Genomic DNA, 27,375 nt, shown 5'->3' on the forward strand with positions numbered 1-27,375 from the left:
CTTCCACCCCAAACCCCACTTTGCCTCCAGCATTTATAATGGTGTTAGATTGAAAACACCTTTTTATACAGTTATTAGGGGGGTTGCACTCAGAGGCTTGCTATGTGACGGGGTCACCAGTATAAAATTTGAGAACCACTGGTCTAGATAAAAAATAGTCTTGCCATGAGTGCAGGGGACTGGACTAGATGAACTCTCAAGGTCCCTTACAATCCTAAGATTCTATGATTGTGGGACAGTGTTGGCGGACTCTCCACATCCAAGTCTGGTGACATGGAGCTGAGCTGCATCCACACTACAAAATGTCTGGGCTCTGACTTGCATCACATTGGGACTTGGGTTCTGACCCACCCCCAGCAGGCTCTGCAGGCCTGAGTCGAACTAACTTCTGTGTGGACAGAAGTGGGGCTTGGTCTTAAACCCGAGTCAGAGCTCTGGCTTAGTATGCTGTGTAGACGTACCATAGGGGTCTATGCTCAGACAGGACCGGATTTCCAGTTAGGCACAGTAGCCACGTGCCCAGGGGTGCCGGCATTCTAGGGGCGCCTTACCTCTCTAAACCTGTGTGCAACATGTAGGTCAGCTGTAGGCGGGGGAGGGGTGGGGCACTGAAGTTGCAGTGCCTAGGGGTGCATAAGGTATAAATCCGGTCCTGCCCTCAGGAACTTGAGATGTTGTTGGATAATCACCTTTGTGTTGTCCGGCCAAGTGTCAGTTTTGAGGCATTTATGACACTGGGACATTTTAAAGTTACAAACTGATGAGGAAACACCTCTCGGGTGCCTGAGTCACTTCAATTTATCCCTGCATTTAAGTAAAAAGCTTGTAAGTTTTTTCACTGCTGCTTCCATTGCTGTTGTTCAATCTATTGCTTTGGGCCAGGTTACGTCCCCTTCTGCCAGCAATCGTCTTTGAATTCCCTCATTGGTTTGTGGTGTTACTAATCTGCCCTGCAGCACATAGGACATTTCCAACCGAGTGCTAGTCAGTTAATATTTTTAACTCTGCCACAAACACAGCTACGGTTTCACCTTGCTCCTCACTCTGCCATGACACCCTTAAAATTTTCTACAGTAACACTTGGCTCTGATGTCTATTGCTCTATCCAGATCTCCTGCAGGTCTTCTGACATTTTTTTCCTCCTGCTTCATAGATTCATAGATTATAGGACTGGAAGGGACCTCGAGAGGTCATCGAGTCCAGTCCCCTGCCCGCATGGCAGGACCAAATACTGTCTAGACCATCCCTGACAGACATTTATCTAACCTACTCTTAAATATCTCCAGAGACGGAGATTCCACAACCTCCCTAGGCAATTTGTTCCAGTGTTTAACCACCCTGACAGTTAGGAACTTTTTCCTAATGTCCAACCTAGACCTCCCTTGCTGCAGTTTAAACCCATTGTTTCTGGTTCTATCCTTAGAGGCTAAGGTGAACAAGTTCTCTCCCTCCTCCTTATGACACCCTTTTAGATACCTGAAAACTGCTATCATGTCCCCTCTCAGTCTTCTCTTTTCCAAACTAAACAAAGCCAATTCTTTCAGCCTTCCTTCATAGGTCATGTTCTCAAGACCTTGAATCATTCTTGTTGCTCTTCTTTGGACCCTTTCCAATTTCTCCACATCTTTTTTAAAATGCGGCGCCCAGAACTGGACACAATACTCCAGCTGAGGCCTAACCAGAGCAGAGTAGAGCGGAAGAATGACTTCTTGTGTCTTGCTCACAACACACCTGTTAATACATCCCAGAATCATGTTTGCTTTTTTTGCAACAGCATCACACTGTTGACTCATATTTAGCTTGTGGTCCACTATAACCCCTAGATCCCTTTCTGCCGTACTCCTTCCTAGACAGTCTTTTCCCATTCTGTATGTGTGAAATTGATTTTTCCTTCCTAAGTGGAGCACTTTGCATTTGTCTTTGTTAAACTTCATCCTGTTTAGCTCAGACCATTTCTCCAATTTGTCCAGATCATTTTGAATTATGACCCTGTCCTCCAAAGCAGTTGCAATCCCTCCCAGTTTGGTATCATCCGCAAACTTAATAAGTGTACTTTCTATGCCAATATCTAAGTCGTTGATGAAGATATTGAACAGAGCCGGTCCCAAAACAGACCCCTGCGGTACCCCACTCGTTACGCCTTTCCAGCAGGATTGGGAACCATAAATAACAACTCTCTGAGTACGGTTATCCAGCCAGTTATACACCCACCTTATAGTAGCCCCATCCCGGGAATGCTACAAACTCCTTAAGAGGGAGGAGGTTTTACTTAATCAGCCCCTGAGGCATATCAAGGTTTCAGCTGCAAAGTATGCAAAACACAAGGGTAGCATTGACAGTGCAGACATTGTTTGAGGTGCAAGGTTAAACCTATTTGTCTTTTATTTATAATCTCATTTGCAAGGAAATTAGTGGCTCCGGCTTTCCATAGATTAATGCCGATCATCACTTTCTACTGGAAACTCTTCAATTTTCCCATCATTCACCAGTCTTACATTTTTCCTCATCACCAATGTTGGAAAGTGACTGCTCAGTGCAACCAAAATAAGCACTCAAGAGTGCCCACTGGGAACTGGCTGCTTCACTTAACTGTATCCTCACAGAGTGTGTGTGTGCATAGGTGCCAACTCCATGGGTGCTCAGCACCCCCTGGGAGCCCCGTGGATCAGCACCTCCCTCTCCCTCCCAGTGCCTCCTGCACTCTGCGGTCAGCTGTTCTGCAGCATGCAGGAGATGCTGGGTGGGAGGGGGCAGAGAGGGGTGGGAAGGGTGGGTGGGAAGAGGTGGGGTGGGGGTTTGGTGAAAGGATGGATTGGAGGAGGAGCAGCCCCCCAGGAAAGGAGGAAGTCGGTGACTGTGTGTACGTGTGTGTGTGTGTGTGTGTGTGTGTGTGTGTGTGTGTGTGAATTCTAACAGGAGGTGGTGGTGTGTGTGTCTGTGCGGTGGGGGGGGATCCCACTGACTAAAACAGGAAGTAAGTGGCACAGGATAGCACAGGCTGAGCTAGCAATCGAAGGCAGAGTAGGGCAGGGTTATATCCCATAATATTCTGGGAAACTCTGCCAAGACCACTGTACTACACTCCCCTCCTCCTGCCCCAGATAGATGGGACAGAGCCGTGGGCTCCCCTTTCCCACCCCCAGGAGCAGCAGCAGTGTCCCTTTTCTCCCGCAGACCTGGCAGTAGGGCGCTTCCCATATTTACCTCAGAAGCCTGGGTGTCTCGGGGTGGGGGGGAGGGGCAGGCATGCTGAGCTCTTACCCTCCTGCCCCCACCCCACAAACCCCCAGCTGGGGAGGGCTGGCAGAGCCCCTGCTGCAGGGCTCAGAGCTGATGCCCCAGTGAGAAGCTCAGTGCAGCCTAAATTTGGCCTCCAGGATCTCTCTCCCATCCTTCCCTGTGTCACTGGTACCTACATGTATCACGATTGCCTGTCTCTTCCTAACAACTGGAGTCCCCTCCCCTGGAGAGAGATCCTCCGTGTGAGAGGATACCATGGCATCCTCTGGCAGGTACATCCAGTGTCCGTACAAAGGGAGTGGAGTGGGTCAGAGGCTCAGACCGTCAGGGCATATTGCAAATAGCACAGTTGCTATTCCCTGTTCACTCTCACTGGCTGTAACAGCAACTGTGCATGGAAACCTTATGGATGGAGGCCAGGCTGCACAAACATCACTGGGTGATTGGACGCTGGGTGCTCAAAATGTGATTGATGGGGGAAGCGGGTTCACCCAGCCTGATTGTGGGGGGGGGGGGGGGGAGAGACATATAAAATCTGTTCGGGGCTTTTCTGCCAGTGTCTCCTCCAGCAGAGAAGAGCTCGTGCAGCTGCTGGATCAAACATTCTCCATCAACAGCTGTTCTTCTCCCCCTCCCCCACTGCAACCTCCAGTGAAACATGAAAAACACTTAGGAAATGAAACGCACAAAGGAAAGGAAATAAAAAGTTCAGCAACTACCAGCACATGCCCTCAACGTCTCCACTCCAGGCAGGCTGCACTGTCACCCTCGCTACTGCGCCACACACTGCAAGCTTAGCGCTGCCCCCCAGGAACACCAGCCTTTCCTCAGCCGTGTGCGCTCAGCCCTTCGCCAAGTGACTCTGCCAACAGAACCAGCTACTGCCCCAAACAGCCACAGCCACTAGAGGTGGGGAAGAACTGAGCTGGGGAGGGGAGCAGAGTTCAGGTCGCAGGTCGCAGTCTGTGGCGTATGGGGATGTGTAACTCAGCCAGGGGTAAGCAGGGAGCCTCGCTAGCTCTTGGTGTCTGGGATTTGCCTCCAGCCTTGGCTTGGTAGTCTGCTTCCAGCGGCCTCCGCACTGAGTCTGAGCTCAGTTTCCTCAGTGTAGTCGTAGGGTCGTTTCTGACGAGCTTCCTCATTCTCGATAATATAGGGCCAGATCCTCAGTTGGTGTAAATGGGGGTGTGGACGCCTTTGGACCGATGCCGATTTGCACCAGTTGGGGATCTGGGAAGATCTGTATTTCTACACTGGTAATTTGTGTCTCTGAATCTAACCCTTAAGGGCGCCTGCTCAGAACAGCTTTGCCGACGCTCATTCAGGCAGGGACAGCTGAGTTTACGCTTGTCTTCAGGAAGGCACTCGAAATGAGGAAGCCTTGGAGAATGAAGTCTTGGTTGGCTGGACAATATGATGGGGTCCCAGTTAATGACCCCAGCACACATGCCATGATAGACTCTGCTGGCCAGTGGCAACCAGGAGAGCAAAGAAGTGCCTTTAGCCAGAGGGAATGTGTTGTTCTAAAGTAGGCAGAGGAGGAAATAAGGCAGGTGAATCACACCCCACTGCTCACCACAACCCAGACAGGACAGAGCAAACGACTGGGAAACAGCTGAGAAAGGGGAAGTCACTGAGCAGAAACTGACTTTATGTGGGCAAAACCCACATGTGTGTGCAGTGGTTTTTTCTCAGTGGAAGGTTGATCTATTTGGAAGAAGCATGTGTGTGACACTGATTGGACCAGAGCTGTTCTTCTAGGAGGGGGCCACAAGAAAAGGGGACCTGGTAAGACCCCACATGAGAGTGACCATAGGAGGAGGAGCTTGAGTGTATTTCTTTGGCCCTCTTCATCTTGAGCTTATGCACACCTGGATGGGAGGACTGGAGAGCCCCAAGTCCTGAGCAGTCACTCCCTTGAAGACCCTGCCGTATGGGACCATCGACAAGGACCATCTATCGGGAATCAGGGCTTGCAGCAGAGCCAGTCTCCAGGCAACCTAACGAGGAGAGATGGCCTGTACCAAACTGCCTGATTGGTGGGAAGGGTCAGCAGACAGGCTCTGAAGCCCAGCAGCAGCAGTTCTGTAGCTGCTCAAAGCTTTTGCCCACAGCTATGATAGCTCCGGCCTCGGTGCAGCAGTGCTCCTGCCTGGCCTCTCTTCAGGTAACCTGTTCTGACCCTCAGCTCCGATTCCTCATCTCCAACTTTGGCTCCGACCCCAGTTCTGATCCTCGGTCCAACTTCTGGCTCCTGTCCCTGGCTCTGACACTTCCGGTTCTTGGCTACCAGGTCCAGCTCTGACCACTAGACCTGACTGCCCACATCCTGCTCACTGACACTGTCAAGCATGGACAGTTATTAGCTGCCTCTTTCATCTTCTTCCTGTGTTAACCCTGTTACTACGGCACCACCTGGAACAGGACTGATGTTCTGTCTACGTCTCCAAGACAAGAGCTGCAGACAAGAGCTATAATCACAGCTGAGACTTGGACAGCACCATCTCACACATAGGGAGCCGCACTGTGATCTGGATGAAGATCTGTTCTTCTGTTTGGTTTTTGTTAAGAAGAGCTACTGCTCAGAAAGTGACTTCGGCATTACAGCTGCACCACCTTAGATGACTACTTACAGCAAGACTCATTAACAACCCCAGGCCACTGACATCTCTGACCGTTATGTTAGCAACCAACCACTCAGTATGGGCACCTCTTAAATTTTACTGTATAGAGGATTAAAAAGGTTAGTTGTGAACAGATACTTCACACCAGTGAATTTTAACGAGAGGGAAGGAACACTGGCCAGAATAGGGAAATAGCTAAAGATTCTTTATCTGTTAACTTATCTGTTAAGTTAGATCTATGCAACTCGGCAGGGCCTGATGAAATTCACCCTAGAGTACTTAAGAAACTGTCTGAAGCAATCTCTGAACCATTAGCGATTATCTTCCAGAACTCATGGAGGATGGATGAGGTTCATAACAAGGGCAAACTTCAAAAAAAGGTAGAAAGGAGCTCTTAGGAAAGTATAGACCAGAGAACCTAACTTCAATACCCAGAAAGCTACTGGAACAAATGATTAAACTACCAATTTATTAAAACCTAGAGGATAATAGGTGATAAGTAATAACCAACATGGATTTGTCAAGAACAAGTGATGAAAAACAAACGTAATTTCCTTCTTTGCTTGGGTACCATGACTAGTGGATGGAGGGAAGAGGTGGATGTGATGTATCTTGAATTTAGGAAGTCGTTCATCACAGTCCCATATGACATATTCCTACTCAAGCTAAGGAAATATGGACTAGATGAAACTACCACAGGATGGGTGCAAAGCTAGTTGGAAGTCGTTACTCCGAGGGGAGTTGTGGGGACTCACGGGCTCGGCAGAAGCACAGCAGAAAAGGGTGTGAGGTTTCTGGTGAACCACAAATGGAATGTGAGTCTACAGTGTGATGCTGCTGAAAAAAGGCAAATGTCATTCTGGGATGTATTAACAGGAGTGGGGTGGGTCAGAGATGGGAGGTGACTGTTCTCCTCTACTCAGCGTGGGAGAACCGTGTCCAGGTTTGGGTGCTGCGCTTCAGGAAGAATGAGGACAAATTGCACGGAGTCCAGAGGAGAGCAACAGAAATGATCAGAGGTTTAGAAAACATGACCTGTGAGGAAACGTTGGAAGAATTGGGCATGTTTTCTCCAGAAAAGAGATGGCTGAGGGGGGACATGATAAGAATCTGCAAATATGCAAAAGGTTGCTATAAAGAGGACTGTGATCAATTGGTGCCCATGTCCACCAAGGGTGGGACAAGAAGGAATTGTCTTAGTTAGCCGCAAGGGAGATTTAGGTTAGATATTAAGAAAAGCTTTCTGACTCTAAGAATGTTTCAACAAGCAACAGGTGACCTAGGGAGGCTGTGGGATCCCTGTTTTTGTGAGGTTGTAAGAACAGGTTGGACAAACACCTGCCAGGGATGGTCTAGGTGCACTTGGTCCTGCCTCATTGCGTGGGGATGGATTATTTGATCTCCTGAGTTCCCTTACAGCTCCACATTTCTGTGATTCTGTGAAGTGGTGCTAGGCCCTCTGCACTGTGGTCAGGGCTAGCTCGAGGCACCAGCTTACCAAGCAGGTGCTTGGGGCAGCCACTTCCGGAAAGGGGCGGCACGTCCAGCTGTTTGGCGGCAATTCGGCAGACGGTCCCTCACTCCTGTTTGGAGCGAAGGACCTCCCGCCGAATTGCCACTGCAGATCGTGATTGCAGCTTTTTTTGTTTGTTTGTTTTGTTTGGCTGCTCGGGGCGGCCAAAACCCTGGAGCCAGCCCTGACTGTGGTCAGTTTCCCACATTGGTACTCAGCAAAGTAAATGATTATGGGGCTGGGAGAAGTGGTAGGGCAGAAGGAAGGAGAGCAGGGCATGCGGAGAAGACAGTGCTTTCCTGTGTGCAGTGCTGTTGGTTGATAAGATATAATGCAACAGGACATGAATTGACTTGGCTTCCTGTCTAATTTCTCCAAGATAAGGAGGCTGCAAAGAATCCTCAGAACTCGACCTGCTCTGATAGCGTCTGAGCCACCATGGGAACCCGAGGTGATGTGTATCCATTGGGTGAGTGGAACAAAGTCCATGGGCTGAACTCGGGTGGGGCTAGGAGAGTCCAGAGGGGCCCAGAGGTCTGTCTGCACTGGGGCTGGAAGGTGAATGTTCCAGCTCGAGAAGACATAATCACACTAGCTCTCATCTAGCTAGAAATAGAAGTGTCACCATGAGGGTGGGAGGGTCTGGCCGCCCTGAGTGCGTACCTGTGGTCTTGGACGGGATCATAGTCGGGGCAGGAAGCCTGTCCTATAACTTGCCCAAGCGCAGCCACGTGTCAATTTTTGGCTGCCAGCTGGGTCAGAGCAAGCCCAGGTATGTCTCCTCGAGCTAGAATTTACACCTAGGCAGACACTACATTGGTGTAATGTGCAATTTCCTCTGCTCCCTCCAGTGCTCACGTTGCACCAACTGAGACTCCATCCTGTCTCACTGAAATGCCCTTGGATTTACTGGGGCTGGCTGAGATGGGCTCATCTGAGACGGGCTCACTAGGAGACCAGACCGTGGAGAGGTCAAAGATGGTGTTAGGGCTGAATCCCCACTCCGGCACCTCGAGTGCAGGAAGTGGGGGGCCTGCAAGGGTTTTAAAAATTAATACTTGCCACTCCAGGCTTGTATTACACACTCAAGGTTACAGCTTGTCTCTGACCTTGGCTTGGTAAATGCTGCTACCACCCAAATGCAAAAAATCCCATTTTAATCCGGGAAGGAGCACTTGGGAATTCCTCCCTGTGGGGTACCCTCAAGCCCTTTCACCCCCCTCCAGGGAAGAGCTGAGGAAGAAAACAAATGAAATTAGCTGTGGCTACCAGCTAATCAAACAACAAGCACAAACCTCTCAGGACACCAAAAATCCAATCCTGTGCTTAAAAAAGGTAAATTTTATTAAGAACAGGAAGGAAAAAATACACCTGGAACTTAGGCTTTTTGACTAGATCTTGAAAAGAAACAATTACAAAAATTAAGCATCCAAAATAGCTTTCTTTCAGCTTAAAGGTTACAAGCAAACAAAAGCATCTGGGGTTAGCACAGAGGAGATCCACAAGCCAAAATAAACAGAGATAAACCTAATTGCGTCTAGCGAAAAATTCCTAATTTACTTACATATTTGGGGGGTTTCAAATAAGTAATTCTAGGTATGATCTGATGAAGTTTCATACCTGGCTCAAGCCTTACACAGCATTGCTGCTCCGTGTCTCCTTCTCCAGAGAACAACAGACAAAGGGCAAGTTTCTTTCCCAGTTTTTAAAAGCTGTAGCCTTCCCATTGGCTCTTTTGGTCAGGTGCCCACATTTTTTTTTAACCTGGGGGACTTTTTAACCCTTTACAAGTAAAGCAAGTAGAGAACAGCTAGGAGGAGAGATTTTACAGTTAACTGGTTGCCTGGGTGTCCATCAAAGGGGGCTACCCCTCATTTCATTTATCACAGATGGCTTTCCACCGCTTTCACAGCTACTGAATCCCAGGGGATAACTGCGGATCAGTCCGGTCCCTGGAAGCAAAGCAGCCCAAAGCCTTCCCTGATTCATCCTCAACTGTCTGTAGCCCCAAGGGACCATTCCAGCAGCTGGCAATAGCCAGAGTGGAGGAGTACATTGGCCAGACCGCTCACCTCTGTGAATGTCCACTCTGCCTGGGGCTGTAACATAGAGCCAGTGCACCAGGGGAATTTCCAGGGAGCTGGTTGAGCCAAATTTCTGTAGGGGCACAAAGCTGGGGTTCCGAAATATTACTACAGTAATAATCGTTCTTAATGAAAGAATTGACTTCATTGGATTTACACCAGAATCACAGTGGGGTAAATAAGCAAAATTTGGTCCATAGACAGGGGCCAGGAGACAGATCTCCCTCTTGCTCTCTCTCTCTGTTCCTTATTTCTGTGTATAACATTTATAAACACGTATTTAGTTTTTATTTCTCTCAAGTATTTCTCCTCCTCGTCCTGTTTCTCTCTCTACCACCAGGGAGCACTCAAGTGTCATCCGGTAAATTCCCAGGCTGGCAGAACGTAATGCTGTATGTGCCGCGTTTGTGCCCATCATGAGAGTCCCACACAGAATGTGTCTCTGCCATGAAGCTGACACAGGCTTGGCAGCTCTCGATGGGGTTATAGGCACTGTAATGAGGGGTGAGGTCATTGGATCTGGGTCATTAGGACTAGCTGAATTGTTTAGGTGGGGGTTAAATCTATTTCTGGAGTGTTCAGCAATATATGCCGGGCTAATATAATATATCACATGAACAATAGATATGATTCACATTACATATATTAATATGGATAGTATGTGCTTAATGCATATAACATTATTTGTATATTCACTTCTAGCAGTTACATGGCCTGGAAAGGTGGCCTGTCTCTTCCTATAGTCTTATTCACCTATGCTAAGTATCCCATAACATGTTGCATTAGCCAGGAAAACTGTCAGGATCAGCACATATGGGTGTTCTACCGTAGTAAGAGGCAGGGAGTTACTCTCACTGGAATAACAACAAGAAGTACTTGTGGCACCTTAGAGACTAACACATTTATTTGGACATAAGCTTTCGTGGGCTAAGACCCACTTCATCAGATGCATGGAGTGGACAATACAGTAGGAAGATATATATACGTAGTACATGAAAAGATGGGAGTTGCCTTACCAATTCTAATGAGACAATTCAATTAAAGTGGGCTATTATCGGCAGGAGCAAAAATTACTTTTGTACTGTTAATCAGCATGGCCCGTTTCAAACAGTTGACAAGAAGGTGTGAGTAACAGTAGGGGGGAAATTAGCATGGGGAAATTAGTTTTTAGTTCTTATAGTGACCCATCCACTCCCACTCTTTATTCAGGCCTAATTTGATGGTGTCCAGTTTGCAAATTAATTCCAGTTCTGCAGTTTCTTGTTGGAGTCTGTTTTTGAAGGTTTTTTGTTGAAGTTGCCACTTTTAAGTCTGTTATTGAATGTCCAGGGAGGTTGAAGCGTTCTCCAACTGGTTTTTGAATGTTATAATTCTTGACATCTGATTGCTGTCCATTTATTCTTTTGCGTCGAGACTGTCCCGTTTGGCCAGTGTACATGGCAGAGGGGCATTGCTGGCACATGATGGCATATATCACATTGGTAGATGTGCAGGTGAACGAGCCCCTGATGGTGTGGCTGATGTGGTTAGGTCCTAGGATGGTATCCCGTGAATAGATATGTGGACAGAATTGGCAAAAGAATTTGTTGCAGGGATAGGTTCCTGGATTAGTGTTTTTGTTGTATGATGTGTAGTTGCTGGTGAGTATTTGCTTCAGGTTCGGGGGCTGTCTGTAAGCAAGGACTGGTCTGTCTCCCAAGGTCTGTGAGAGTGAGGGATTGTCCTTCAGGATAGGTGGTAGATCCTTGATGATGCACTGGAGAGGTTTTAGTTGGGGGCTGAAGATGATGGCTTGTGGCATTCTATCACTTTCTTTGTTGGGCCTGTCCTGTAGTAGGTGATTTCTGGGTACCCTTCTGGCTCTGTCAATCTGTTTCTTCACTTCAGCAGGTTGGTATTATAGTTTTAAGAATGCTTCATAGAGATCCTGTAGGTATTTGTCTCTGAGGGATTGGAGCAAATGTGGTTGTATCTTAGAGCTTGGCTGTAGACAATGGATCGTGTGATGTGGTCTGGATGAAAGCTGGAGGCATATAGGTAAGTACAGCGGTCAGTAGGTTTCCAGTATAGGGTGATGTTTATGTGACCATCGCTTATTTGCACTGTAGCATCCAGGAAGCGGATCTCTTGTGTGGACTGGCCCAGGCTGAGGTTGATGGTGAGGTGGAAATTGTTGAAATCCAGGTGGAATTCTTCAATGTAGCGCAAGTAGAGTAGGGATGCTAGGGGATAAGAGCTGAGGAAGCGTTGTTCTAAGCCAGTTAGGGTGACCAGATCACACAGGTGAAATATCAGGATGCGGGGGGGGAGGGGCGAGCAAAAAAAAAATGGCCAGTGGCGGAGAAGGAAGAAGAAGAAGAAGAAAAAAAAACGGCCGCCGGCCACCGGAGCTCCACACCCCGCCCCGCACCAGCTTGCCTCCGCTCCGTCTCCACCTCCCCGCTCCCTCCAGTGCTTGCACCACCCTACAGCTGATCAATGCAAGCCTGGGAGGGACGGGGGAGGAGGAGGAGGAATGTGGAGTGCTTGGGGAAGAGGCGAGGCCAGGGCGGGGATTTGGGGAGGGATCCAATGGGGAAAGGAGGGGGCAGAGTCAGGGGGGCTGCGAGCCCCCTCCGGGCCCCACTCCACCTGTGAGCGGAGGCAAAATATCGGGACAATTCATGTCCTGACCGAAGGTAGGTCGGGACGCGGGACAAATAAGCAAATATCGGGACAGTCGCGATAAAATCGGGACATCTGGTCACCCTAAAGTCAGTCATAAAAATGTTGGCATACTGTGGGGCAATGCAGGTACCCATAGCAGTGCCGCTGACTTGAAGGTATACATTGTCCCCAAATGTGAAATAGTTGTGGGTGAGGACAAAGTCACAAAGTTCAGCCACCATGTATGCCATGACATTATCAGGGATAGTTTTCCTGATGTCTTGTAGTCCATCTTTGGGTATGTCTTCACTACCCGCCATATCGGTGGGTAGCAATTGATTTATCCGGGATCGATATATCGTGTCTCGTTAAGACGTGATATATCAATCCCCGAACGCGCTCACCGTCGACTCCAGAACTTCACCACAGCGAGCGGCGGTAGTGCAGTCGACGGGGGAGCCACGGCCGTCGATCCGCGCTGTGTGGACCCCAGGTCATTCGATCCAAGATACTTCGACTTCAGCTACACTATACACCTCTAGTGTAGACCAGCCCTTTGTGTGGAATGTTGGTGTAGAGGGCTGTAGAGTGTAGAAGCAATCAGCCTGGATGGGCCATTAGGGAGAACAATAGGTCTTTGAAGATGATAATCTCCCACCTTCCTTAGAAGCTTCCTGAGATGCTGCTTTGACACTGCAGGGTCATGTGATCATGTCACCTGGTACTGGACTATTAGTATTTTCCCACTAATAGTGGGTGGGGATCAAACTAGGAAACAAAGGATTCCCGCCATATGTAAATCCTATTGAGGGCAGGGAAGTGAGTTAATCAGGTTTCATTCTTCACAGAATCCCTGCCCAGGATTGACTGCTGGAAACATCTTAGGCCCTGTCTACACTGGCAAGTTTCTGGGAAGTAAAGCAGCTTTCTCCACTGTAACTCCTGAGGTGTACACACTGCCAGGACAATTAGTGCGCAGAAACTGCACCACTGTAGCACTGTAAAAAAATCACCCCAACGAGAGGCATACGGGTTTCTGCGCCGGGGGTACAGCGCCGCAGTGCCAATGTAGACACCCTGGTCGATTACAGCCCTGTGATGGGCCTCCAGGATGTGTCCCACAATGCCTGTTCTCATCTCTCTGGTCATCGGTTTGAACTCTACTGCCCTGCCCTCAAGTGACCAACCATCATCCCCATGCCGTAAATTCCTTTGGAATTTTGAAAGTCCCCTTGTCACAACTATAAAGAGAAGGGTAACAGCACTCCTGGATACAATACTATAAAATCCCTCCTGGCCAGGGGCACCAAAATCCTTTTACCTGTAAAGTGTTAAGAAGCTCAGGTAACCTGGCTGACACCTGATCCAAAGGACCAATAAGGGGACAAGATACTTTCAAATCTTGGGGAGGGAGGGGAGGCTTTTGTTTGTGCTCTTTGTTTTGTTTGTGTTCGCTCTTGGGACTAAGAGGAACCGGACATCAATCCATGTTCTCCAAAACTTTCGGAACAAGTCTCTCATATTTCAAACTTATAAGTAACAGTCAGGCACGCCGTGTTAGTTTATCTTTGTTTTCTTAACTTGTGAATTTTACCTTTGCTAGAGGGAGGTATCCCTGTTTTGCTGTAACTTTGAAACTAAGGCTAGAGGGGGTTCCTCTGGGCTCTTTGAATCTGATTACCCTGTAAAGTTATTTTCCATCCTGATTTTAGAGATGATTTTTACCTTTTCTTTTTAATAAGATCCTTCTTTTAAGAACCTGACTGATTTTTCCATTGTCCAAAGACCCAGGGGGTTGGGTCTTTGATCACTTTGTAACAAATTGGTTAGGATATTATTCTCAAGCTTCCCCAGGAAAGGGGGTGTAAGGGCTTGGGGGGATATTTTGGGGGAAGAGGAACTCCAAGTGGTCTTGTAAAATCACTTGGTGGTGGCAGCATACCAGGTTTTAACCTAAGCTGGTAGAAATAAGCTTAGGGAGCTTTCATGCAGGTCCCCACATCTGTACCCTAGAGTTCAGAGTGGGGAAGGAACCCTGACACCCCTTCCTGTTTCCTCGGTGATGCATGCAGTAGTCTCAGCACATCTTTCCAGGTGGCCATGCCTGCTCCATGCACCAGGCGATCTCCCACTTGGAGAAATGCCAAGCTGCTGGAACCCACCGGTGGCGGTTAAGAGCTTCCGGGAAGCAGGGGTACCCTGCAGCTCCCAGTCGCCTCCAGACGGCGGGAGCCCCTGGAGCTCCAAACCGGGAGGGGACGACCACTGAGCCCCTGTACCTAGGGGTGCCCTAAGTATAAATCCAGCCCTGACAATGGTGGGTTCCTGGTCTTTGTTCCTAATACACACAATAAAAGACCCAGTTGCCCTGGTCAAACGTCCAGATCTCAACCAAAATCAGGTAAAAATATTACCAGAGATCCCAGCTGGGGCTGATTTCCCAGAGCACCAGGTTGCTGCATTTTTAATTCCACCATCGTCAGGGCACTGACTGGCCATTGGCCCAGGATTGGCAGGACTGGGGCGGCTGGGGGTGTGTGCAGCTGAGTGGTGGTTACCATCTGCCCATGGTGCCTTACCCTGTCTCTGCCTTCCAGGGCTCTGCATCGCCCTGTGCCTGTGGGGCACCGTGGCCCAAAATAATGGCGTACAAGGTAAGGCTGTCTCTTCCTGGCTAACCTTCCCCAGCGCTCCCGGCTGCCCGGGGTCTCTGCCCTCTGCCCCCTCCGGTCCCTTTCCCTGGTGGGAGGAGAGCAGAGTCTGGGGTCCGGTGACCCAGGAGCAGCTCCTTTGCATGGACATCTTGGGGTGGATTTACAGATCACGGTGGGTGCATGCAGGGGAGAGGAGAAGGCGCCCTGCGTAGCCCTCCCCTTCTCTTCCCAGCCCCGTGGCCAGCAGAGAATAGACACTGGGGCCCAGGACTCTACACTGGGGGCTGGAGTGAGGGGCAGATCCCCTTTGTACCCAAGGGCCCTGTTATTGACTAGCTTGAATCAAAGCCCCTGATGGCTCAGACGTTAGAAGTGGCATTTGTAGGTGCCCCCTCCACTCTAAAATCAGGCTGAATTGAAACCTGGGACCCACGTGCTCAGCTGGGGGGTATCTGGGATCCGGACTCTGCACCCCAAGCCCAGCTCTGCTGCGAATCCCAAGATGGGATTCAGGAAAATTCCCACTGACCCACTGGGGTCCCCCAGTGCGGCACCCACCCAGCTCCGTCTGCTCCCATCCCAAGCCCTGCAGCCGGCTAAGCTGCACTGGGATACTTCCCCTCACGCTGGCCAGAGGGACGGGTCCCAGCGGAGCCCCAGACACCGTGCAGCTAAAGGATCCAGGAGCCCCCGTAGGCAGGTCACAGTCTGGGTCATGGGAGGCAGCTCAGGATCCAAACTAGCCTCGTGCCTGACTCCGCTCTCAGTCAATCCAGAGCAGAGCCAGGCAGGAATTTCCAAAGGACCCATTTTTGACAGAAAATGCCGATTCGGTTCAGAGGAATGTTTGGTGGGCGGTGGGAGGGGATGAAATAATTTTCAAAACGAACAATTCCCGATTTCCGGTTCGAAGCGAGGTTTTGATTTGAAATTGACGCTAACGAGAGTAACGATGACAGCAACAAAAAGGAGAAAAAAATGGGTGAGATCGAAAACGTTTCACTTGCACCGATGCCCAGCTCGAGGGCAGTTTGTTGTCAGGCGGTGGATGGCGTTGGAGCTGTTTGCCAGGCGTCGAGGGCTGAAAATCAGCAAATGGGGCATGTGAAAGGAATCAATCGCACTGTGTGTGTTGGGGAGGGTCAGGGGGGATGCTCTGCACTGGCTGACCCTGCCCAGCTGTTCCCGCCCCTGCAGGTACCACTGAGGACTGCAACAGCCATGTGCTGTGCCCAGCAAACGCCAAGTGTGTGAACAACACCCACTGCGCCTGCCTGGATGGATACCAGACACATGGGAATCGCTTCTTCACCGACACAACGGAGATCTGTGACGGTAACGGGGCTCCCACACTGTCCTGGGGGGGAGGGGCTGGGCAGAGCAGGACATTAAGGGCCGAAGCAGCCAACTCCACTGACTGCAGGGCCTGTTGGGGGGGCTCAGCCCGGCTGGGGAATGGGGGGGGCAGCAGCACGGGTGAGCGCCGCCCTCCTGGGGATCGAACCAGGGCCTCCAGAGTGAGCAGCAGGAGCGGCTGCAGCAGGAGCCAGGAGTGTTGGGCTCTGTGGATTGGGCACAGGGTGGGGGGGCCCATCACACTGACCCGTCTGAACCCCAGCCTGGGCCCTAGTCAGCCCCTGGGTGTCCTGGGGCAGAGGGGCCCCACGGGAGCAGAATGGGGCAGCCCTGGCTATACTTCCCCCCCCCCCAGCCCGCAGGGATACAAGGATGGAGGGGGCAGAGGAGAGGCAGCCTGTCACCCCCGCCCCCACCGAACACACAGGGAGCCTGGAGCCCCGGGGGACGTCTCCCCACCCTCCCCTTACATGGGGGAACTGGGTGTTTGTGGAGTCAACCCCCCCCCCATCTGGGACAGGAGGCTCGGGGGGGCTGTTTCCGACATTCCAGCAGCAGAAATGGGTAACTGAGGATCAGGGCCTTAATCACTAACCGCTCAGGGCCCCGGTCACCTGCATCCCGTCACCCAGCTCAGTGCCGGGGGCTGAAGGGGGTGATACAGGGAACTTCTCCCTGCCAGGACTGTACAGAGCGTCCCCTCTTGCATTACAGATATTAACGAGTGTCTGGGGCTGAGCCTGCCAGACTGTGGACTCAACGCAAACTGCTCCAACGTGCCTGGGAGTTACTACTGCACCTGCACTGATGGCTACGAGCTCAGCTCTGGGAAAGCCAGGTTCATGAACGCGAGTGAGAACACCTGCCAGGGTGAGCTCTCCCCTGGCCCCACGTGCTGAGACCCCCCCTCGCACACACAAATGCTCGTTCCAGGCCTGGCGCTGCACCGGGGCTGCTGCGGCTTTGGCAGTGGCCCGAGGCCATCAGCCAGGCTGTGATGGGACATGACCCTCGCCTGCTCCCGCAGAGCATGGGGCCGGGCTCACCCCGGTGCCTGGCACTTGGACAGGGAATAAACCCTTGGGGCTAGAAACAGACCTACGGAGCAAACTCCTAGTGCTGCAGAGATGCGCTGGGGAGAGGGGAGCTGGCCCCAGCACACAGCATCTGAGCTGCTAGTGCCCCACTGAGCCTGGGAAGTGGCCCCGGGAACAGCTCTGGGAATTGGACTAAAGTGTTCTTGAACAGCTCCAGTCTACTTTTCTAGTATGGCTTTAAAATTAGAATTTGGGTCATTTAGCCGGCAAGTTGCTTAACCCTTTCTGGCTCAGTGTCCCACAGGGCCGGACTTTTGCTCAGAGCATCACTTTTGCTGACTTCGGTTCGGGCCTTGTACCAGGCCCCTGCTCCAGGCTCTCTCTGCTCCAGCTCCATGTCGATCCCAAGGGTAGCACTGCGAGAGGGCATGTGCTGGGACTGGCATTGCCAGCCCAGACCCAGGCTTCCCTGAGACACCCTGCTTCCAGCGGCATGACACGGGGACACACGGGCAGTCTGTGGATTGAATGGAATTGAAAAGGGGGCAAATTCAAAGCAGATACAAGGAAAAACTCCTCCACACAGGGAAGTAGTAACCTCTGGAACTCACTGCTACCACGGCCTGGAGGCTGTGAATGTGTCGAGTTTTAAAGAGGGACTGGCTGTTTCTATGGGGAGTGACAATGCCTGGAGCTGTGCTAGTTAATGGACAATAATTCTGGGAGGGAAAAGCTCCCACTTCAGATCTTAAACCACCCTCTGACTATTAGAGACCAGAAGAGACCTTCATGGGGGCAGATTATCCCCCGGCTCCTGCTGTGGGACTCTTACACCTTCCTCTGTAGCACCCATTGCAGATGGGATACCGGGGTAGATGGGCCTTGGGTCTGACCCAGGCTGGCAATGCCTGTGTGTTCCTCTCTGATTGAAACCTGAGGGGGATTTCTGCCAAGTACCAGTGTTCCCACCCCTTGGGCAACTCAGCTTCAAACATGGACTCCTAAATCTCCCCAAATCTTGGCCCCACTGGGGCTTGGCCCATAGAGGCCACAGTGGCTGTTCTGGGGTCGGAAGGTCCCCTTCCCTCTGTTATGTTCACGGCACACCCACAGTTAGAAACAAAGCATCACATCCTCTCGCTGGCAGGCTGCAGCTCAACACAGGGTTATTCTTAGACTCCAGAACCCCAGCACACAAGGTTCCCAAACAGAGAGAGACAAAGCAGGCTGCTCCTGAAGGCAGATGGGCACAACTAACCCCACTTTGCTCTAGGCTGGGCTCTTCGGCAGACACACGGCTGAAAACCCCAGATCACATACTTCTCACTCGAGCCCCCTACTCCGCAAGCAGGTCCAGAAGTAAAGTGAGAGCTTCTGATGCTAACACAGTTTTCAATACACCATATTCTCGAGTGGCCATTCCACTGCCAGAGCAGCCAAGTGTGGCCTGAGTGTAGCTGAGAATCAGGCCTGTGATTGTTAAGCTCCCAGGGTCCCAGTTGCCTGGGTCCCATCACCCAGCTCAGTACAGGTCTGTGATACAGGAACATCTCCCTGCCAGGACTGTACAGAACATCCCCTCTTGTGCTGCAGATATTGACGAGTGTCAGGGCCCGAGCCCAGCAGACTGTGGACCCCACGCAAACTGCACCAATGTGCCTGGGAGTTACTCCTGCACCTGCACCGATGGCTACAAGCCCAGATCTGGGAAAGCCAACTTCACGCATGCGAGTGGGGACACCTGCCAGGGTGACCTCTCCCCTGGCCCCAACCGCACCCTGCTCAGTTCCCCTCCGCCCCCCATACACACACCGCTGGGCTCATTCCAGGCCTGGTGCTGCACCAGACGCTGCTGCCGGCTGCAGCAAAGGCACCTGATCCACTCACCGGGGCTGTGATGCGCTGTGACCCTGAACTGCTGCCCCAGCGCGTGGGGCCAGGATCTCCCCTGCCTCGGTGTTTGGATTGGGAATAAACCCCTAGGTTCGCAGGGAGGTGCCGGGGAGACGGGTGGGGCCCTCGCTGTCCCCAGCACACAGAATCCAGGCTGCTAGTGCCCCGAGCCTGGGAAGCTCATGGATGGTCCACATACAGCACAGTGCGCTCTGCACAGTGCGTGTGTCCTGGCAGGGCTGCTTTTCCCTTCCCAGCTGGAGCGGCTCATTCCGGACAATAGCCAACTTGCTCCCGGTCGCTGACCCAGTCACTGAACTCCTGGCTCTAACCAGCCCCGTTCCCCAGAGCACGGTGCATGTCAGAGGCCTGGATTATCCCCCAGCAGCGTCACCCCAGTGCCCAAGGTACAGCTCCTAGATCAGCCTGACCTAGTGCTTTCTCTCTCCTTGCAGACATTGACGAGTGCCAGCGAAACACCACAATCTGTGAGCCCCACGGGAACTGCTTCAACATGCCAGGGAGTTACATGTGTAAATGCAGTTGGGGATTTGGGAAGAGTCAAAAGGATTCGTCTAAGATCTGCACAGGTACAATGGGAGCTGGAAACAGTTGTGACAAAGGCATGATGTTTCTGGCTTTTCTGCAGTGTTGCTAACGCGTGGCTTTTCCTTAAAGCCCCACCTCCCGGAGTCATGTGATTCTGCTTTTGGCTAAAATCAAAATTAGGGCCTGGAGGAAAAACTGCCAAACATTATGCTGGGGTGATCGACAGCTCCCAAATCAGAGTCAAACAAAACGAAGCCAAAACAAATGTTTTAAAAAAAAATCTTGTGATTTTTAAACTAACCTCATGACTTTTCGGCAGCCTGGCTCACGGTTTGGGGCTTTTATTGATTGCTTGGCGTTGGCGATGATGTTAATGCACGGCCACTGAGCTTACCCAGGATCTCTGAAACTAACCCGCCTGCCTGAATGGGGAAACTAACCAGGTTGCCCTGAGGTCTCGCTCTTTCTCTGCGCCACACCCGGGCAAAGTATCTGTTCTGACTCCCAGCCTGTCTTACACATTGGAAACTGAGCCCGGGGACTAAACGTCGCCATTTCTCTTGACATGCTGCTTAATTCCCCTGAGGCAGGAGCGTAGGGAGCTGGGGACGTCATTAGAAGCTGCAACATCCCCCCAAACCTGCAGCTGCAATCAGAGCCCAAGATGCTCTTTCGTAGCAGAGCTTTGAGGTGGGGGCAGGTCAGGTCTTTGCAAAGCAAACTGGGCTGAGACGGAGCCGAGGACTCTGTGTTGGATCAACCTTTAATACAGCTTGGGCTCAACTAGCCCATTAGTTTCTGGAACCCCATTAACCGAACCCTCAGCAGCTGGTAAGGCTGGGGAAGGAGCTGGCATCACAAAGGAACTAGTTTGTGTCATTAGCACGAATCAAACCTAGGACCTGTCTGCTGAAGGCACGCAGCTCGGCTGCTGGAGCTAAGGGAGTAACTCCATTAGCTAGTCATTGTAGCAGGCTATCTACGTATGGAAACCAGCCACTACAGCAGGACAAATGTGCTTTCTTCTTAAGGGGGGAAGGGAGAGCTCAGTGGTTTGAGCATTGGCCTGCTAAACCTCAGGTTGTGAGCCCAATTCTTGATGGGGCCACTTAGGGATCTGGGGCAAAAATCAGTGCTTGGTCCTGCTAGTGAAGGCAGGTGGCTGGACTCAATGACCTTTCAAGGTTCCTTCCAGTTTTAGGAGATAGGCTATCTCTACTTATTTATTTTTGTTCCGTGGCTCAGCAGGCTTCGCTAGAGGCTGGCACATACAAGCCCCCTCACAGGCCTGGCATATGCCAGTTCCCTTCCAAGAGGTTTAACAATGGAGCAAAAGTTGAGTTTCTTGCCAAAGAAACAAGGGATTTTTTCCAGCCTTGATGCACTCCCGGCCGTGAGCCAGGAGACACAGAGCTCCTCTCAGTGAGGGGGAGCAGAGGGTAAAATCTGCCTGGTGAGGCAGGGGAGACACATTCTTGGCCTTCTATGGAAGAAACAAGCTGAAAGAGACAGGTCTAGTGGGTAGGGTATGAGATTGGGACTCGAGACTTGGGTTCTAGTCCCAGCTCTGTTACTGCTGGGTGTCCTTGGGCAATTGCCTGCCACAGTTTTCTCTCCCACCTCTTGTCCATTTAGACCAGAAGCGCTTTATGGCAGTGTGTGTGCAGCGCGCTGAGTGCTGCCTTTATGCAAATAACGACCGAGGGGAAGGGGAATAGCGGGAAATAGCAAAACGCTGTCACGGGAAAGAGAGAGAAGGGGAGTCTGAGACAGAACTGCTGGAGCACAGCCCAAGGGAAGGATCCGTGAGCGCTCTTGACTCTCCCCGCTGATTGACATGTTTGCTGATGTCCAGGCGAAGGGGATTTTAGCCACAAGGATTTCTGTGAGGAGCAAATGTGTTATGGATAAATATCGGGGAGAGCTTAATGGCCAGAATGAGTGCATCTCTGCACGTACAAGCCTGGTCCCTAGGTAGAAAACCCAACTCCCTGCACGGGGTGAGTGACCCTGCTGCACTATGGAGCCCCGACATCCTCCATGTATCCCCCTTTGCCCGGCAGCTGGCACGTTGGCAGCCTGGCGGGTGCACGGCCCTCCAGCGTTTGGCTAGATCACGGCAGGGCTCTCTGTGCCCGGGCAGGGCGGGGCCCGTCTGTCAGATCAGACTCTCCACAGCGGTGAAAGGCCCCAGGAGGCAGCGAGGGCAGTAAAGTCCCCTCTGTTTGGGGCCAGATTGATGACCCGCTGGGTGGCGACTCCGGCTGGGGCTATGCTGGGGGTCAGGCTGGGTGCGTTTCTTCCAGCTTCGGCTTCCACAGGCCGGATCGGCAGCGAGTGTCGAGCTGGAATCATCCGTCCGGTGGCTCGGTGGATTTGCCCCGCGGGGCCCTGGGCCTGGGGGTCAAAGCATGGTCCGGGAATGGACGTTGTCGGGCCGCTGCTCACTGCGCAGTGTTAGGAGTAGGGGGATCCCCTGGATCCAGCTGGATTCCAAACAACCCGTTTACCAGCCGTGCAGGGCCTGGCCGCATGTGGGGGTCTGCGGGCTTCTGCCATCGACCCCCGTGAGCGCCACCAGAGAGCAAAGAAACTAGTTTAAAGGGACAGCCCCCAATTCCCCTGCACTCTCCTGGGTACAGCCCACCCACCCTTCTCCTAGTGCGCCATGGGAGGGGTGGTGCTGGGTGTATCCAGAACAGGGAGGGGACCCATTGGGCTGGGGTCTGTAACTCTGAGCATGGCGCCCCCTTCTGGCGACCAGCTCCAGTTCAGCGCCCCCTTTCTTCCCTTCCATTCATTAATGATCTGGAGGATATCATGGACTGCACTCTCAGCAAGTTTGTGGATGAAACTAAACTGGGAGGAGTGGTAGATACACTGGAGGGTAGGGATAGGATACAGAGGGACCTAAACAAATTAGAGGATTGGGTCAAAAGAAATCTCATGAGGTTCAACAAGGACAAGTGAAGAGTCCTGCACTTAAGTTGGAAGAATCCCATGCACTGCTACAGACTATGGACCGAGTGACTAGGCAGCAGTTCTGCAGAAAAGGACCTAGGGGTTACAGTGGACGAGAAGCTGGATATGAGTCAACAGTGTGCTCTTGTTGTCAAGAAGGCTAACGGCATTTTGGGCTGTATAAGTAGATAAATTGCCAGCAGGTCGAGGGACGTGATCATTCCCCTCTATTCGACATTGGTGAGGCCTCATCTGGAGTTTTGAGTCCAGTGTTGAGCCCCACACTACAAGAAGGATGTGGGAAAATTGGAAAGCGTCCAGTGGATTGCAACAAAAATGATTAGGGGGCTGGAGCACATGACTTATGAGGAGAGGCTGAGGGAACTGGGATTGTTTTAGTCTGACAAAGAGAAGAATGAGGGGGGATTTGATAGCTGCTTTCAACTACCTGAAGGGGAATTCCAAAGAGGATGGATCGAGACTGTTCTCAGTGGTACCAGATGACAGAACAAGGAGTAATGGTCTCAAGTGGCAGTGGGGGAGTTTTAGGTTGGATATTAGGAAACACTATTTCACTAGCAGGGTGGTGAAGCACTGGAATGGGTTACCTAGGGAGGTGGTGGAATCTCCTTCCTTGGAGGTTTTTAAGGTCAGGCTTGACAAAGCCCTGGCTGGGATGATTTAGTTGGGAATTGGTCCTGCTTTGAGCAGGGGGTTGGACTAGAACCTCCTGAGGTCCCTTCCAACCCTGATATTCTATGATCATAGCTCCCGGATTCTTGGCTTCCCCGTGTCTCTGGCGTCCGACCAGGTCACACTGTGATCCCCATTCTGCGGGAGCCTTTCAAAGTCAGACCCCCTCTCCTATCCCTGCTAGCGAAACTCTTCCTCCGGGGCTCCTAGCCCCCCTTGACTCAGGCCCCCACCACTGGGCCCAGCCCTCGGGCTGTATAGAAGCCCCAACTGTCCCCTCCCAGGCGAGCTTCCTTCTAGCTAGCGCCCTGCACGCAGCCTAAGTCACTTCCCCTTTGCAGCTTCACTAGCTGATCGCCCCCCCCACCTTAACCCTCCTCTGTCAGGGCTGGTGCAGGGAGCGGATCGCAGGGTCCTGGTCTGGAAAAGGTTGGGCCCCTCTGATCTGGTGGGTGGGGGAGGGGTTGCTCCGCAGGGGTTCGGGCACTGCAGGTAGCAGGGAAGAAAGGAGAATAGAATAGGGGTGTAGATGGAGTAGACAGACTGACCGACAGAAAACGCCCCCTGCAATCGATGGGGGGTACCTCCATGGTCATTCGCCCCCCGTGCGCCCCCAGCCATGCTGTGTGTGACACCATTCCCCCCCCCCCCGCTTTCCCCTCTCAGACATCGACGAGTGCAAGAAGACCGAGGATATCTGCGGCCCCAACGCCACGTGTATCAACACCCACGGAAGCTACTGGTGTGAGTGCTGGGCCGGATACGTCCCCTCCAACAGGAAAAGGACCCTGTGCAAAGGTGGGTCCTGCCGCTGGGGGCATGGAGGGGGCACCTGGGGGTCTGGGCAGGGCCTGGGGTTACACAGGCAGAGGTCTTGCCCGAGGGGGCAGCGTGCCAGGAACTGGTCTGGGACGGGCCATCAGCCCCCCTGCCCCCCATGGACGGGGTCCCTCTGGGTCTCAGCCCTGGCTCGGGGGAGCTCAGCCTCCAGGCTCTCACCTCCCCTCAGCCCAGCCTGTCCAGCCACTGGGGTGTTTCCGGTTGTCTCAGAGCCTCAGCCACCAGCGTGCCCAGGTCTGGCTCTGGGAGCGGAGCAGGGGCCAGGCCGGGGCCAGCCCGGGGAGGGGGTGAGCAGGGCAGCCAGGGGCCGGGTGTCTCTCCCCAGCAGTGCCTGTATTCCTGCTGCAGGGCTGGATTCTCTGCCCTGGGAAGATGGCAGCAGGGGGCGCAGTCTGTGCCTAGAGGCCACTGTGGGGCCAGTCCGGGGCTCCCTGCTGGATTCACTCCCCCACCAACACACACCAGAACCACCCACAGCTGGGGGAGAGGGTTGAGGGAAGATTTGGCTGGGATGATTCCACAGCCCCCGCCCCACCACACTGCGGTTCAGTCCCCCTAGGACGGGGAGGGGGGAGGGATCCTTTCACAGAGTCCAGCTTGTGGGCAGAGGATGGGGAGAAGGGGCTGTGCACATGTGTGGGGCTGAGTGTGTGTGTGTGTGGGGGGGGGGTCACTGCTCCTCCTGCTGGAGGGAGGGAGTCCTGCTCTGCGTGCCTGGCTCTGGTGCATGCACCTACCCAGCCAGACCCCACATTTCCCCCACCCACCTCTCACTCCTCCTCCCTTTCCATCCCCAGAGCTCACCTGCCCCCCACTGCTGGATGATGACAACTCTGCCGAAACCAAGGTGAGTGGGGCACAGACCCCGGGGGGGGGGGATAGACCCCGATTCCCCTTTAGTGCCACGTTGCTTTTCACTGATCTCGCCCCACGAGGATTCTGGGGCCAAACTCGCCCCTGGGCAAAGAGCCAGTGGCCAGTCCCTGGAGACCCTGCAGTCCAGCCACGGCCTAGGCCTTTGCCCCGGGGTGATTCTCACCCTCCAGGATCAGCAGCATCAGGCTGCTGCAACTCGCTTCAGCTTGCAACTGCCGTCCCCCCCCCCCATCCCTTGCAAACGCCGTGCACCCCCTAGGGGCCAGACGGGGCATTGCCCGTGCTCCCTCTGGCGCCTGGCTTCTGAGCCGAGGGAGCCTCTCGGGACGGGGGGAGGTGGGCTGCGAGTCTGTGATCTCTTTTCCTGAGCCAGGCCTGGGGCTTGTTTTGCAGAAGCTCCTGGGCAGCTTCCAGGCACAGGTGGGACGTCTCTGCAAAGCGGCGCTGGAGGAGCTGAAGCAGATGGAGGCTCAGAGCGCTGAGTCTTTGAAGGGGCAGCTGCAGGTGCCAAGCCAAAATTCAGGGCCTTGCTGGGTTTGTTCCCGTTAGGGGGAGGAATCGCTGCTCCTACTCAGATCTAGTCTCAGGGCGATCTATAAGGATGCAGTGCCTGGAACAGGAGAAAAATAAACAGCAGCACTGCCCAGAAATTCCCATGCCTGCCTCTCCAGGGGGCTCTGTGCCCAAGAAGCTGCTCTCCTAGGTTCCTAGGCTAGACGGGATCATTGTGATCATCTAGTGTGACCTCCCAGGCAGCAATGTCAATTGCAGGAGAACTTGTCTTTCCTTTCAGGGGCATTGTGAGAAGGCAGTGGAGGACTAGCAATCTGGGAATGGGGGGAGCGGCAGGGGCTCAGGCACTGTGACACCAACACCCCCCTCGTTTGCTTGGCCAGGGCTTCTTGGACATTCTGGAGAAGCAGATAAATCTGGTCGGGCAGCAGAGCAAGAGCGTGGAGCAGAGACACCGGATTGCGACGGAGCTGATGGCCATAGTGGAGAAGCTGCTGAGAACGCTGGCCCTGACCCTGCGTGACAGCATGATCAGCATCACATCCACCAACGGCGCAGGTCAGGATCTGGCCACGTGGCCCCAGTTGGGCTTTCATCACCCACAGCCTACGCTCCCGCCCCACTCCCCACAGTGCCCCCTGCTGGGAGATGGGAGCTCCTGCTCCACACCCAGTGCTACCGCCCCACTCCCCACAGTGCCCCCTGCTGGGAATGGGAGCTCCCCCCCACAGCCTACGCTCCCGCCCCACTCCCCACAGTGCCCCCTGCTGGGAATGGGAGCTCCCCCCCACAGCCAGTGCTCCTGCTCCACTCCCCACAGCGCCCCCTGCTGGGAGAGGATGGGACTGGAGTAGCTAGAATCCCTCCCTGCAGCCAGGAAAGCACCTTGCCTAGCTACAGGCTTCCTCTCCATGTCTCTGTTGTGAGCCCTGGCTGGCATTGTGGTTGCAGAGCTGGGGCTGGCGGTCAGGCAGGCTGGGTACCAGAGCCAGGAGATCGTGACGCTGCAGCAGAGCAAGACGCAGATGGAATTAAAGTGGGCCAGAGCCCCAGGGCAGGAAAATGAAGGTATGTGGTCATCGCCTATGCTGGGGTGTGTATAGCGATGGGCACAGCCAGGGCATTGGGAGCAGCAGCACAGCACCCCTTGGTGCCAGGCTGGGGTGTGAAGGGGGACAGAGCACGGCCAGGGCATTGGGGCCGGCACCCCCAGCAGTCCAGTGCCCCCTAGTGCCAGGCTGGGATGTGTATAGCGATGGGACAATGCCAGGGCATGGGGGTTAGCATCCCCAGCAGCACAGCGCCCCCTGGCACCAGTCTGCCCCAGGGCCCCTCCTGCCCCCATTTCATCCGTCTCCTCTGTCTCTCGCAGGCTTCACGCTGGCCGGGCTGCTGACATACCAGGGGATGAGCCCCATCCTGGACGGTGCTGGGCGGGTGGAGGCGCCCGAGTGGAACGAGATTGGCCAGACCAGGAAGCGGGCGCAGGACCCGGGGCAGCCCAGCTACCGTGTGCTGTCTCCAGTGGTGTCAGCCTTCATCAGTGACCCGAACCCCCAGGCACTCGGCCTTTCCGTCAGCATCCGCTTCAGCCATCGGGTGCCGGTGAGCCCCTGGGCTGGGCATGGGGGAGGAGAGCCTGGGGCGCTGGAGGGCAGAGCCAGAGGCTATCTCTAGTAACACCCCCCACCCCGGGCAGCAGGCGAATCCACCTCCCACCCAGGGACAAACTGATGCTCTGTGCCCCCAGAGCAGCCCAGCCCCTCGTACCCCCCCCGGCCTGTCCTCTTGGGGCCTGGGGAGTCCTGGCCCCTGTGCAGCCCCATCCAGCCCCCCACCCCGCTCCTGCCCCCCCATGCACCAAGTGTCTCTCTGTCCCCAGGAGTCCAAGGCTGA

The 27,375-nt window shown here is 53.3% G+C and overlaps 2 protein-coding genes across 2 annotated transcripts; both read left to right on the forward strand.

Moving 5' to 3' along the window:
- Window positions 1-7,620: 7,620 nt before the first annotated feature.
- On the forward strand, window positions 7,621-18,426 carry LOC135977101 (adhesion G protein-coupled receptor E3-like). Its single transcript, XM_065576198.1, has 4 exons — window positions 7,621-7,846; window positions 14,705-14,761; window positions 15,959-16,096; window positions 16,832-18,426. The coding sequence occupies exons 1-4, from the start codon at window positions 7,816-7,818 to the stop codon at window positions 17,014-17,016; spliced, it is 411 nt and encodes a 136-aa protein (XP_065432270.1). The 5' UTR covers window positions 7,621-7,815; the 3' UTR covers window positions 17,017-18,426.
- A 552-nt stretch (window positions 18,427-18,978) lies between these two features.
- LOC135977100 (adhesion G protein-coupled receptor E2-like) lies at window positions 18,979-25,956 on the forward strand. Its single transcript, XM_065576197.1, has 4 exons — window positions 18,979-19,637; window positions 23,917-24,048; window positions 24,888-24,937; window positions 25,360-25,956. Exons 1-4 carry the CDS (start codon window positions 19,562-19,564, stop codon window positions 25,513-25,515), a joined length of 414 nt encoding a protein of 137 aa, XP_065432269.1. The 5' UTR covers window positions 18,979-19,561; the 3' UTR covers window positions 25,516-25,956.
- Window positions 25,957-27,375: the final 1,419 nt, after the last annotated feature.

This window comes from Chrysemys picta, chromosome 22 (genome assembly GCF_011386835.1).
Source record: "Chrysemys picta bellii isolate R12L10 chromosome 22, ASM1138683v2, whole genome shotgun sequence".
NCBI lineage: Eukaryota > Metazoa > Chordata > Testudines > Emydidae > Chrysemys > Chrysemys picta.

Coding starts and splice junctions, on each gene's coding strand:
- LOC135977100 (XM_065576197.1), top strand. CDS start 19,562: ATGCCAGGGAGTTACATGTGTAAATGCAGTTGGGGATTTGGGAAGAGT. Junction 19,638..23,916: donor TTCGTCTAAGATCTGCACAG/GTACAATGGGAG, acceptor TTCCCCTCTCAG/ACATCGACGAGTGCAAGAAG. Junction 24,938..25,359: donor ACAACTCTGCCGAAACCAAG/GTGAGTGGGGCA, acceptor CTTGTTTTGCAG/AAGCTCCTGGGCAGCTTCCA.
- LOC135977101 (XM_065576198.1), top strand. CDS start 7,816: ATGGGAACCCGAGGTGATGTGTATCCATTGG. Junction 7,847..14,704: donor AGGTGATGTGTATCCATTGG/GTGAGTGGAACA, acceptor TCTGCCTTCCAG/GGCTCTGCATCGCCCTGTGC. Junction 16,097..16,831: donor CACAACGGAGATCTGTGACG/GTAACGGGGCTC, acceptor CTTGCATTACAG/ATATTAACGAGTGTCTGGGG.